The sequence below is a fragment of the Miniopterus natalensis genome, chromosome 15 (assembly GCF_054644295.1).
Source record: "Miniopterus natalensis isolate mMinNat1 chromosome 15, mMinNat1.hap1, whole genome shotgun sequence".
Taxonomy (NCBI): Eukaryota; Metazoa; Chordata; class Mammalia; order Chiroptera; family Miniopteridae; genus Miniopterus; species Miniopterus natalensis.
Window position 1 is genome coordinate 2,588,253 of NC_142095.1, and position 13,587 is coordinate 2,601,839.

Here is a 13,587-nt window from a genome sequence, read left to right on the forward strand (position 1 = left end):
GGGTCCTGGGACATTCTGGAGGGACAAGCTGACAAAGCTAAGGAGTGGAGGCATTTTGGCCACAGCGGTAAGTGCTACTGCCCTTGACCAGTTCTGCAGTTTGGACAGTTTAGGGGCAGCTAGGGCTCGGTCAGGCTGGGTTTGCAGATACTTCACAGGCCCCTAAAATTGGCCTTGGGTTGAACTGTGCTACCACCAGGAACAGTACCAGGTACTTTACACTCACCCCACCTCACCCCTTTCCTCCCCACCAGAAATAGACGCCAATCCCTTTCCTCCTTTGCATTTGCCCAAGTAACAGCTTCTTGGTTTCTGTCACGTAGGTATGTAGCTCAGAGAAGAGGGGACACACTGGTTGTGAAGTAAACAAGCAAGACAAGACAGCTAAACTCACCAGGGGCTGGTGAAGCCCTGCTGGGCTTGGAGCACCATACAAGCTGTCACACACACCGAAGCAGGCCTGTGTCGCACAGGTACCTCTTGGTCCTCTAGAGCAGAGGTCTCAGCTCCTAAGTTGCTTCATGCCTCAGCTTAAATAGGTTGCTAACACCTAACCAGGAGAATAGTTTGCTGGTGCTGAATGGATTAGAAGAAAACGGGTTAAAAGAAATAGCAAAAGCATTATATTCTAGTCATTAACCAAGCCCCTGTCTCCCTGAACTCAGCCAGGGGCACTTGGGAGCACCCCCAGTCTCCCTGGTGGAGAGGGGGACCTCCAGCAGGAAAGCAGAATCCTGGTTGACTTGACAACAGCCCTTAGGGAAGTGCCCTGAGAGACTAAAGGAACATCAGCCTTTCTCATGCCACCAGGGCTCAAGATCTGAGTCACCGGGAAGGAAACCCGGGAGGTAAGTTTTGCCTCTTGTTGATTTTGCCTTTAAGTAACACCCTAACCAGGACCCAGGACCCCAGGGGAGGCACTGGCCACCCACAGTTACGTTTCTCTCCAGGGGCCCTGACCACCTGAGCCACCTCACTAGTAGGTGCTGGCCAAGGCCTTTCTGAAAGGAGGTCACGGGACCTGGTGTCTTCAGAGTTGCAGGAAGTGGTTGAGAAGTGGGTCTGAGGAAGAGGAGGGAGGTCACACAACAGGCTGTGGTCCTTCACCCAAACTCTATTTCTTTTGGGGGGCCAGAGAACACTTATCCCTGAAGAAGGGTGGACAGGGTGAGGTTGAAGTGTCCCCAACCAGGTTTCCTAGGTGATGTCTGGGGAGGCTGGGAGGCAGTGTTCTGGGTCCTGAGCATCACTCAGAAGGCACCTTGCAGGCAGCTCTGGCCTGTGACCTGCATTTGTGGAGACCTGCAGGAAACCCTGCCGTGCGCCTGGGAACCGGCCAGCCCTCCCTGCCTCGCTCTAAACCAGACGAGGCCCACTCCTGCCTGCGAACGGGGCAGCTGTGCCTGCTGTGCCCCAGACCTGCTCATGTACAACAGGCAAATAAACACGTTTGATGCTCCTTTGTGTGAATGTTTTGTGAACTTGCTTAATCTCCTGAGACCAGCAGAGGCCCAGAGCAGTGCTTCCCCAGGCACTTCCCCCTTTTAAGTCTCCAAGGTCTCAAATAGACACCGCTTTCACTCTTTGTGGAGACGCTCATCCCCAGGCTCCACCTCATGATCGTCTCTCAAAACCACCTAGTTGTCACACCTGCACTGCCGTGAGCCAGCGGGGGTGGGTGCTGTGCCAGACCCTGGAGAGCGCGGCAAGGCCAGCGGGGCTTTCCTCTCTCACCGGAGCTTCTATTGTCCCTCGGCCCTGACAGTGACCTTTTCAGAGCATCCAAACTACCACACAAACATTCAATGGTATTTGGGCTGTGTTCCATGGTGACAATTGCTGTATGACACTGGCTTTGTTTGCCAGTGCTGGCCATACTATCTTGCCAGACGTGATGACAATTTAATGCTCCTTCAAGCCGCCTTTCCCTCCTAGCCTGAGGATGCCTCCCTGTCCCTCCAGCCTGGCTCGAATGGCCTTGAGCTCTAGTGCACCCAACACCTCCGAGGCCGACGCCATTTCCCACAGAAGCGCTGATCTCCCAGGAGTCTCCACCTCCTCAGTATCCTGGCAAGAGGCCTAAGTACACTCACCTTGCACCTGGGAAAGATGTCACAGCATCTTCCTCACCCACTGCACTTCACTGCAGCGTCATAAAAATCTTCAGTGTCCCCCACAAAGCTCTAGGGACTCGGCACAGACCTCCTCCACATTGACACATCAGTTCTGAACCACCAAAGGAAGAGCTGGAATTCACAAGTTCAAGAATAAACAAGGAAAACTGCTGCCCACCCTCCACTCCATCATTCAGCCTCTAGTGTCCCTGGGAACCTGAGACAGCTCGGTGCCCGACTGAGTGTCCCTGGGAGGATGCATTAAGGCGAGAAGGGAGGCTGAACATGAGGGAGTCCGTGCGGATCTGTGGCACCAAGACCCATGGGCGCTAATATTAAGACCACACAGCTGCTAAAGACCACCTGCTTTAAAAAAGGCCTTAAGATTGGGCGCTTTGTCCAACAGCTACAGCTCAAACTGATGGACACAAGTTGTTTATGGCAGAACCACCAAAACCAAAAGCTACCACAGCTGCTGGCACACCCTTCCTTTGCACTCAGTGCAAAGGCAGGCTGGCACGGCAGGGGCCAGAGCGCAAAATGAAGCCCACCTGCTGCTCTCAAGCCAAGACTGGAAACCAATGTGAATACAGTCCTGACTCAGCCCAAAGAGCTGAGGGGCTGAGAGCCACCAAGGCAGCGGGACTTTGAGATACACCAGTGCCAGGAAGACGACACAGGGCATGTTGTGGGGAAGGTCTATCTTTGAGAAAAAAACTTGATTAAACCAGGACTTTGAACAGGATTAAAAATCCATCCTCTGACAAAGGCTTTACTGACAACTTTCCATACAGTTAGTCAAAAAATAAAAAAATACAGAACACAGCAGACAGTATCTCGTACACTAGAAATCAACATGACAGGAGTCCCTTCTCATCACTGTAAAAAAATTGCCAAAACCTAAGAACTTAGTTTTGGTGGGGGCAGGACTTTAGTCCCCCACCTAATGAACCAAAATGACCCAGCAGAAAATTCAAACCAAGGGGGTAGGATTGAGGCAGCGGAACAGATTTTAAAATAACTGCTTTTGTGACACAAATGTGGAGCTGGAAAACACAGGTCTGGGCTAGGCAGTGTCTCTTACTATCACTATCACCATGTGTTCTTCTTCTAGCTTGCCCAATGTCCTCAGTGCTGACTGGAGGTACTGCTGTGAAAAGTCGCAGGGCGGGAAGGCGTAGAGCATGCCTGTACTGTCTCTGCCCTTGGACCCACCCACTGGCAGGCTGATCACACCTGCCGCCTGCTTCTGTTTCAAGTAGGAGACCAGGTTCCTGAGAAGCCGCCTCTGTAGGCCTGGCTCCACTGTGGGCATCCCCTCAGTGCCAGGCCCACTGGGGGTGGCCTGAGTGGCCAGCAGCACTGCGTAGCCATTGGGGCTTCCCTGCTTGATGCGCCGCGTGACCTCGTCGAGCTTGGGCTGGTCCAGTCGGAGGCGCTGGGCAATCTTCAGCTGAGTCAGCTTACTCCCCGAAGTGTGGTCTTTGAGGAGACCGCTGATCACCCCCTGATCCCCCTCAAGGATGTGCATAGATGTCGGGAAGCAGCTGTTTTTCAACACTAGAAGCCCGTTCCAACCCAGCTGCAGTGTCTGGGCATACTCCGAGAGGTTCTTGAGCTTTTTGGTCTCATGTTTTGGCTCTTCAAGAGGCTTCGGCTCAGCCTCAGTGGTCCGATGATTGCGCTCGCTCTCGCGTGTCTTCTTCCCGTGGGTAGAGTCTGGAGCCTCATGGTGGTGGTGGTGGCCCCGGTCCTCAGCCCCGTGTCTGCTGTTGCTGAGGGAGTTGCTGCCCAACTCCTTGGTCCCTTCGCTGGAGTGATTTTCCTTACGGCTGCGCTCAGGGGTGCGGTCGGAGCCTCGGTCGGCCTGCTGCCCACCACCCTTGGTCCTGCTCCGTTCCTCATAAGGAGAGTGGGTTGTCCTCCCACGGTCACTGGAAAGACTCCTCCGCTTCCGCCTCTCTTCCCAGGGCTTGGGCAGGCCCCGGTCCCCATCTCCTCCCCAGCGCTCCCCACTTCGGCTGCGCACTGAGCGGCTGTAGCCCTCCAGGCTATTTCTGCGGTCAGAGCTTTTACCAGGGCTGGCCCAGTCTCCTTCCAAGAAGGTCCGGTCTCGGTCTGAGTACAGCAGGTGGGGAGGGGTCCTGTCACGCACCCGAAGGTCAGGATCCAGGTTTCGGTGCCGGGTATACCCGTCTGGGAGAAGCTCGTAATGCACAGGGAGTGGGGAGGGCTGGTACTGCTGGGGATACCGAGTCTCTTCTGCTTTGGCAAAATCCACACGCAGCCTGCGGTCTGGACCACCCAAGGGAAAGCCCCTCATTTTAGCACAGGCGGCCTGGGCTGCGTCCAGGCTCTCATACTGGATGTAGGCAAAGCTGTCTCCTTTGACATGATCAATGGTCCGAATGCTCCCAAAGCGGTCAAACTCCCGGGCAAGAGCCGCCAGTGAGGTGTTAGGTCCCAAACCACCAACCCAGAGACGGGTGGTGGGATTGGCTTTGCCATAGCCAATCTTAATAGGGTTGCGGCCAATCACCCGGCCTGACATGGCCACCTTAGCCCTGTGGGCCATGTCTAGGTTCTGGAACTTGAGAAAGGCATACGCACCGCCCTGGCCTCGGGCAGGTCTCTTGATAACCACCTCCTCAATGATGCCATACTTCTCGAAGGCCCGCCGCAGCTCCACCTCTGACACGCTGTGGTCCAGGTTCCCGATGAAGAGGTTGCGCGTGGCCCGCTGGTCGTCCTCAGGCATCAGGTCCTCCTCACAGACAGCCGGGTAGCCGTAGGGGCGCCCCCGGTCATCATATAACCCGTAGTAGTCCAGGGCCCGCTCCCGGGATAGTCCCACAGCTGCGGCGGCGGCAGCGTCCAGGGCAAAGGCTGCAGCAGCATGGCGGGCGCGGGGCTCCCGCAGGGGCGGTGCGGCGACCGGGGACAGCGAGCGCTGCTTGTACTGGTAGCCACCGTGCAGCGGCAGATAGCTGAGCGGGTCGGCGGGCGCGGGCGGCCCTGGGGGCGGCGTGGAGGCGGCGGCGCTGCTGCTGCTGCTTCTCCGGCTGCTCCCGCCGCCACCCCGCAGGTACACAGGCTCCACCTTGAGCGGGCGATCGTACAGCAGCAGCTGGCGGGCCAGGGCGTGCTGGCGGGCCTCCCGCGCGTCCTGCGGGTGCCGGAAGTTCACGTAGGCTACGCGGCCCAACTCGGGCGTGTGCGACAGGCGCAGGCTGATCTCGCCGAAGCGCTTGAACTGGTGGAAGAGCCGGTCCTCGAGGTGCTCGGCAGGCAGCGCGGGGCTCAGGCTGCTGATGAGCAGCGTCTTGTACTCGGGCGCGGCCGCCGAGGAGCCGGGACCCGCGGGCTCAGCCCCGGGCGGCGGCGGCGGCGGCGGCAGTGGAGATGAGCGAGGCGACGCACCCGAGGCTCCCGGGTCCCCAGAGGCCTTGCCGCCGCGTCCCCCGCCACCGGCGCCCGAGCCTGAGGAGCGGCCGCTGCTCACGCGGTGATTGGCGTCCCCGGCGCCGCGTCCGTCACGGTGCCCGCCCCCGCCGCCCCCGCTGCCGCGGGGTTTGTCGCGGGTTCGAGTTGGAACCGGGTGCTTGGTGCCGCCCGAGGCCTTGTGCGCCGCCCGCCGCCCGCCCGCCTCCGCCTCCCGTTCGCGCTCCCGCGGCCGCTTGGCTGACGAAGACGAGCCGCGCCCGCTTGGGCTCGAGTCTCGCTCGCTCTGCCTCTTCATGGCGCCGGCGCGGCGGGCGGGCGGGCGGCCCGCAGGCCCCTCACAGCAGCGGTGGCGGCGGCGGCCGAGGAGGCAGCGCCCCCGGCGCCGCCATCTTGGACAAAAGGACTCGGCGCGGCGGCGGGGCGGGGCGGGAGCGGCGCCCAAGGGCCGGGCTTCGCGTTATGAGGCAGCGCCAACCGCACCACGTGACCCCCGCGGTGGGCGGGGCGAGAGCTGCGTAGGGCTTGCGTAATCGGACTGCGCCACCAGAGCCACGTGACCCCGCCAGGCCCCGCCGAGCGGTGAGCTTTGGTGCCACCGTGTGGCAAACGCGGCTGAGGCTCGGGGGCTACGCTGAGACCAGTCCTCGCGAGAGCCCGGCCAACTCGCTCCGCTCCCCGCCCGACCTCTGCGCGCGCTGCGGCCCCTCCCGCAGTATCCCCCAGCCCCCACCACGGCCCCTCCCGACCGGGGGCCGGGCTAACACCCAGGGGACTGGAGCACGCCGCTTCCTAAGCCCCGTGCAGGGCCCACGGCCCACACACCGGGCATCCTCTACCTTCTGGTTCACCTGCAGCGACCCCGCCCCCCCAAAAGCCATGGCTATTCCTGTAGAGGGCTAGACTTGTCCAGGCCCAGAAACCCGAGACGACAAACCTGCGGTTTGTTGCGGGACTAGGCTCCTTGGCGCCAGGTGCGGGCTGCAAGGGCGCAGAGGCCAAATCCACCAACATTGCTACGCTTACCGCACTGGCCAGGGCCCTCCTGTCCACTTCCCGGGGCAGGACCTCCCGAGGTGAAGTGCGGTGAGCCGGGGAGAGGGCTGGAGGCACGGCAGAACCTGCCACCTTCCACAGAAGCCGGGGGGTGGGGAAGCGCGCGGCAGTTCTTCCCTCCCACACTGGAAAGCAGCTCCTGGAGGAGCTAAAACAGGTGCAAGGGGAAAGGCCTTAGAAGAAACACCTGTAGCACCGCGTGACCTGCTGAAATCTGCTTCCAGGAGTTAACCCTTTCACAGATAACCATGGAGGTCAGCCCTAGGGTAGTTGGGCTCCTTTCCCTGTTTGGAGTGGCCTGGTGGACATGAAAGCCCCAGGACCACAGAACTAGGGTGGTAAGCTGAGAGAGCTCCATCTCCTAAGATTTCTTGCTCCAACCATGGATTTTTCCAGCGTCTTTCATGGGCTCAGGACACTGTGCTTGAGATCTTAACTCACCTAATTCCCCTCAGGTAAGTCTTGGCCTGAAGTGGCTTCACCTGGCTTTCTCCTGAGATACGGTGCTGCCAAACACTCGAGGAACTGACAGGCTGTAACGAGGCCCTCACGTAGGCAAACTGAATTTAGGAAGTGCACAAAAGAGAAGGTCTGAGGGCTGAGCAAGTCCTTGGAAAGAACTGTTTCTGAGTCCTTCCTTTCAGGTGGTCTCTGCAGGTCCAAGGAGCCAAGATGTTTCCATCGAGCCACAGCTTGTGCTGACAACTGGGTTTCCCAAGCACCAACCCCACAGAAAGCAGCTAAAAAAACAGATCTAGGGACACTCTGGGGACAAGCCTCGAGAACCTCAACTGTTACGACTCCTGTTGTGTAGACGAAGGGCAGCCTCTCACTGGCTTTTTTGTACAAACTGGCCCCTGCTGGTCTTGCAAAACCCCAATGAAGCCTGTGACTGACAGTAGACCACAAACTCAGATGAGCAAGCCGATGGTGAGATCTGGACAGTGGAGAACCAGCCAGGCCAAGAGCAACTTTAGAAATGTGACAGTACTGAAGTTACTGAAGTCATTGTCGTAGAAAACCACTGTTTGGATGCAAGTCCCTCCCTTGTACATCAGATTCAACCCCCTGTGCCTCCCAAGAAGTTGTGCAGCTTCCAGCCTGTCACGAGGATAAGCCAGTCACTGTGGCCTGGGGAAATCAAACCCAGCTTTCTCCTGGGGCTCCCACCAGCCCCAGGCCGAGTCCCACCCTGGTATCTCCAGCACTGTGATGGCCAAGGCACAAATGTGAATGTACTTGAAAACTCTTTGTTAACTGGAAAGCGTAAATCGGTGGGATCTTCACTGGGAGTAAGCCCCTATTTCAGTATTCACTTTCACTCTCCAAGGACAGCTAGAAATTTTCTCCCTTTAATAAAAAAATCCAACACACTTTGAAGTCCCAGAGAAAACCAGCAACAGAAGGAAGTGACCCCCCTCCCCAGGGCGCTGGAGAGCCAGCATCATCAGGAAAGCTCCAGGCTTCACACCTGACATGGTCAGGAGCCGGCCTAAAAAATAAATTACAAAACGCTGTTTGGGGAAGTCAAAGCTGAACCGCTTCTTTCCCTCAGGTGCAGCAGGCATCAGCGACTACAAATCAGTCCGTGAACTGGCTGCCTTGGGGGCGTATTTAGGCATCAGTTCGTTAATCTTCCGGATGTAGTCAGACTTTTCTGCACAGCCTTTGCACGTCTCCCCCCAGTCGTCCAAGATCTTCTTTAGCTCTTTAACTCGAAGCTTCTTCAGGTCCACTGTGCTCAGGTCAATCTGCTTGTCTGGAGGAGAGCAGCAGAGTTACCAGCTGGGCGGGGGTGGCCACAGACCCCCAGCAGTCCCAGGCTGGATCCCCCTGCACAGCCAAACCACCCCTTAAACAAGCAGCCCTACTGGTTGTGGGGAGAACAGTTCCAGACACACACAGGTGTGTCAGTGCCCATGCCCCCGAGAGGGGGAAGTTCGCCCCTTCACCAGGAAGGCTGGTCTCATGCCAGTGTCCATCAGATACGCAATGTCGCCAGGGACAGGGATGGAGGTCACATGGTCCTTAACAGGAGGAATATGGCTCCTACTTCTCTAAGTGCCTCTTAAATAGTCAAGGTAAAGGTCAAGTTACTGTAGAATGACAGCTCCAGGGTGACAGAGCAGATAGATCCCCCAGCCCCCATTTCCCAACACAGCCCTGATCAGGCCCCAAGTCAGGAGCTTACTCCCCATGACTACTTGTGACCACAGAGAGACCTTGGACCAACTGCACCTCTCCCAGGATCACTCTCAGAAATCCAATCATCCTTGTCACAAGTGGGTGAACACAGGCCTTTGGACACTCAAGTCACAATAAAATAGGTTGGTGACGCTGAAATTTTAAAGAGGACAACTATTCCTGGCCCTGACTCTTTTTTCCACCAGAGACCTACTCAGCAGGACATGCCGAGGCGCCCTCAACTCCTCGCCTGCCCGTTTGGTCGCACTTCTTCTTTTCAAAAATGTAATGGTTGCTGGGCCTTCGGAGCCTGCAGCCAGGAAAGCCTGTTAAACCCAAGGGAGGTCAGACCACACCGCTCCTCTGCCCTCAAACCAATGTCGCCCACTTCACTCAAACAGCCAGATCTTCCTTCACCAACCTGCAAGGCCCTCCATGACCAGCTCACCCATCTGTCATGCCACTGGCTGCCTTTGCACTGCCGATTTCCTCTGTCTGGAATGTCCTACCTCCTTCAAAGTTTGCTGAAATGTCACCCCAACGAGACCGGTTTTGACCTCCACCCAGCACGACGCCAGATCCGCACCCCCCCCCCCCCCATTTAGCACCATCTGCTACATTCAGCTATACATCACAACAGCTCTAGTTTAATCCCAGCTTGAAGGCAAACCCCACAACACCTGAGCACAGAGGGCGCACGGACGGGGCCTGTGAAGTAGGCCTGGCCACACTCACCATACTTCAGCTCACAGATCTGGCTATCTTTCTTCTTCAGCTTCTCACAGATCTTCTCCACAGGGATGTGGTGGGCAAGCGGCTTCGACACCTCGTTGATGATCTTTGTGGCAGCATCATCTGTGGCCCCAATGTAGTAGCACTACAGCAAGAAAGGACAATGGCCTTCAGGAGGTGCCACTTGAGAGCAGTCTCCTCCAAAACATACTGACATCTCAAAACATCTTCTTTCTCTGCGAGGTTTCCATTTTCCCAGGCCTCGCCTGTCCTGGCAGTTGGTGCAAGCCCCACGCTCTTAATACATGCTTGGTCCCAGAGCTGGTAGCCACCAGATGAGTTTTAAGAGTCACCAGGGTTCAAACCTTTAAACAGAGAGTCAGACAAAACCAGACTGCCAAGGAAATTAAAACTATAAAACCCATCGTTTCATTGGGGCTCCTGCCCTCCACCTGACCCTGGCCCACCCTGTGCATACTTTATCATCTTCTGTCCTCACACATGCCAAGCTCATTCTAGCCCCTGGGCACTCCCACTGGCTGTCCCCTCTGCCTGGGATGCTCTTCCCCCACCACATGACGACCGTTCCTCAGAGAGATTCTTGACTACTCTGCACTGTCCCCTCTACTGTACCATCCGCTTTCTTCATGACACCTGCCCCACTGCATCATTTCTTTGCCTGGTTGTCTTTTCTCCCCTGATATTCCCAGTGCCCAGCAAAGAGTAGGTGCTTGGTTAACACAAACAGGGTAAAAAATATGTCAACTGCAGAGAAAGCACTTCTGGCATGACTTCACCGACAGCACTCACTCAGGACTCCTGACCAGACAAGTGGCCAGGGCCTTTTATCCAGGCCTGTGAGGCAGAGGGTTAACCGCTGCCAGCCCCAGCTGGGGAGGGTCACCGGCTACTCACCAAACGGTTCTCTTTGCCTCTTGCTTCGCGGCAGAACTTCACAAGTTCTTTTTCAACAGAGGCTGGTGAGAATGTGACATCTCTGTCTTTGAGGTCCTGGTAAAATCTTCCCAGATAAGAAACACAAACTGCGAGAGAGAGAGAGAGAGAGAAGGGAGGCGCTCAGCAATCAACCCGTTGCACCCCAATCCACCAGGAGCTAACTCGGTCAACAGTTTCAATAGGAGGCAAGGAGAGATCAATTTTTCCACCTCTGGTCATCACAGTTGGACAGAACGCAGCTCCTGCTTGCTGGGGTCCCCTGCATGCGGGGAACAAGCACCAACCAATGCCCCCCAAACGGCTCCTCCCTGCTTCTTTCCATAAAGTTTAAGCCCAGACTGAAAGTGGCTTTGAGATGGACTCACTGTGACCTCATAAATGGCAAACTAGAGGCCACAGGAAAGATGAACCAAACGCTGCTTATTTCAAAACACCACACCGGACCCCGAGGTGCGGCTTGGCAACCCCACGGGACCAGGCGCGGTGCCCAGGGCCGCCCTCAGGACTCCCGACCCGAGCCGCTCCCGAGAGCCTCTGCCCGGTGATGGGAAAGGGCGAAAACTATGGCGTTCTCTCAATTTCAAACCAAGTTTTCAGTACGATCCGGCCCCAACTTTTCCTCGCCCCACGAAATGTTTCCTAGCCCCGGCGTCGGCCCCTCTTCGGGCGGACCCTGCTGAGAGCAGCCGCCCCGGGCCCCCCGGCCCCTCCGTGGTTTGGTTACGCTGAGCGTCGCGCCAGGCCAGCCCCGGCCCCGGACCGCGGCCCCGCTCACCTTCGCAGTCGCCGGGCCGCAGCGCCTGGCCGTCCGGCAGCACGCTCAGGGCCAGCGCCACCGCCAGTCCGTGCGTGGCCCACATCCTCCTCCTGCTCCACCGCCGCCGCTGCCTTCCGACTGAACCGCGCCCGCTGCACGGCGCTGCCTCCAGGTCCCGGCCGCGCGCCGTAGCTTCCCATTGGCGGGCGGTCCCCGTGCCCTCCCACACGCCGCGTCCCCATTGGTCCACGCCTGCCGGAGCCCAGACGGGCGGCTCCACGCTACCCTTCCCCATTGGCTGTTGGAGGCCCCGCCCTCGGCCCTAGACAGTTGTCGGCCGCTGATTGAAGCAGGGCCGGCCGCCGGAAGCGGGGGCGACGGCGGAAGTGGCACGGCAGCCATTTTAGGTAGGGGCAACGGCTGTAGCGGAGGCCGGGCGCCGCAGGCTCTAGTGGGGAGGGGTCGCTGGCGCCTGCGGGACTGTCTCGCTTACCCCAGTTCTGGGCCCCACGCCTCCCCGAAAACGCCGCGCACCTCCCTACCCGGGGTCTCGACTAGTGGCGCAGGTCAGGGACTCCGGGGTCAGCCGCGACCCAACGAGGCGGGGAGGGCGGCCGCGGCCCGCAAGGCTGTTACGTGTTTGTCTCCCTTTTCCTAAACGCCCTCTCGGGCGGGGAACCGGCCTTTGCGCAGCGTCTGCGGAGGGTCCGGCGTCTCCGAGGCCTGCTGGCCGAGTCCGAATGTCCCCAGCAGCCGGGCGCCCCGAGCCCGCCGGGCGCGGGCCGACACTGCGGGCCGCAGGCCCTCCCCTGGAAGGCAGGGTGTCCGGCTCGGGGACCCGGGGCCAGCCGCCTCGCGGGGGGAGGCTTAGGAGGCTTGTTTCACTCGCGGCGGTTCCGCGAGTCCTCCCAGGCTCCGGAAGCCTGGCCCGCTATCTGCGTCCAGCTGAGCGCTCAGGCCCCGGCTGCCCGGGCACCTCCTCAGTAGGGGCGCGGGGGTCCTCAGAAGCGTCTGCGGTTTCCTCTTTGGCTGCCCCCTTCCGAGTGCAAGGCTTGGCTGGCTGTCCTTGAAGCAGGGCGTGGGAAGATGGGCTCACTGCAGAAAGATTTCTAAGGGGCTAAAGGGCTTGGAGCCCAGCGGCAAAGGTTGGAGAGGGGCACTCGTGCTGCTCCCGTTCAGTGAATTCAGTGGGTCAGTATCAGGTATTCATCTTTAATTCACATCACAGCAATCAAGGGAGTGGGGGGAGGGGGAAATCAAGTGGCAGATATTTACATCTAAAATTCACATTACTTGTTAGATTTAGAACATGCTACCACAATATGTACAGTAAAATACCTCTCGGGACACTAGTACAAATTTTTTTCTTTTAACTTTGCTTTCTGGTACAGGTAAGATCATTTTAAAATCCCCCCCCCCTTTTATTTAACATAAATACACAAAAAAATGGTTAGAAGTGTTCGTATTTTAAATAAGCACAGAAAGCCAGAGGTTAAAAACACATTTATAGGGCTGAACACCAACTGGACATCACACTCTATACATTTTTTGCTCAAATTCCTGTACAAATACACAGCATTCAAATAGGTATTTACAAATAAGCTTGAAAGAATGAAAGTATTTCACAATCTTCTCAGAGGATTCTCACCTCTGGCCTCCCACTTCCCTTCAGACTGGCTGATTCTCCAGCAAAAGGGATTTGGAATCTGCCCTTTTCATCCAGGTAGGGAAAGTGGGAGAGCAAAACCAAACCTGGCTCACCTTAAGTGAAGGAAGGCCAGATGAACCCACACTGCCCTCTTTACCCTCCTGTGCCACCTGGTGGAGAAGGTAGATGTGATGTGATGACTGCCTTGTCCAGGACTGAGGTTCAGCAGTGCCCTAAAGTCTAAAGATACCCTCCTACCTAAGAAATACAAAGCTAGGCCTCAACCCTCTAACACTTGTGAACACCAGTGGTCCAGGCCTGCCCTCCGAGGTCGGGGTGGCTGTGACTGACCCACTCTGCTGGAGTCATCCTTACAGTACCAGAAAGGACACACACTGGTGATAAACACCCACACACCCTGAAGGTAATGGGGCCCCCCATCTTTCCTAATAGGTTACTTGCTGGCATTCCTATTGAACAGCTGGTGTTTGTTTACAAGAGAAAAACACCCTGACCATGGCCTTGTCTGGAAAGAGGGGCAATGACGAAAGGGGTCTTGGGCCCAGGGCCTGGCCATGGAAGTCAGACAGGCCAGCAGAAGAGTAGGGGAGAACACACCTGCTCAATAAGAAGAAGGTAGCCTTGGGACCATCAGTTGTTAACTCAGGCAAAGAAAGAAAGTCTGTACGTAGACTTTT

At 57.4% G+C, this 13,587-nt stretch overlaps 2 protein-coding genes across 2 annotated transcripts; both read right to left on the reverse strand.

Annotated features, from left to right (window-relative positions):
• Positions 1-2,848: 2,848 nt before the first annotated feature.
• RBM15B (RNA binding motif protein 15B) lies at positions 2,849-5,966 on the reverse strand. The gene has a single exon (XM_087824695.1). It carries the CDS (start codon positions 5,851-5,853, stop codon positions 3,181-3,183), a length of 2,673 nt encoding a protein of 890 aa, XP_087680821.1. The 5' UTR covers positions 5,854-5,966; the 3' UTR covers positions 2,849-3,180.
• A 1,975-nt stretch (positions 5,967-7,941) lies between these two features.
• Positions 7,942-11,369, reverse strand: MANF (mesencephalic astrocyte derived neurotrophic factor). Its single transcript, XM_016216891.2, has 4 exons — positions 11,260-11,369; positions 10,443-10,570; positions 9,531-9,672; positions 7,942-8,370 (listed from the first exon to the last, which is right to left on the reverse strand). Exons 1-4 carry the CDS (start codon positions 11,342-11,344, stop codon positions 8,186-8,188), a joined length of 540 nt encoding a protein of 179 aa, XP_016072377.1. The 5' UTR covers positions 11,345-11,369; the 3' UTR covers positions 7,942-8,185.
• Positions 11,370-13,587: the final 2,218 nt, after the last annotated feature.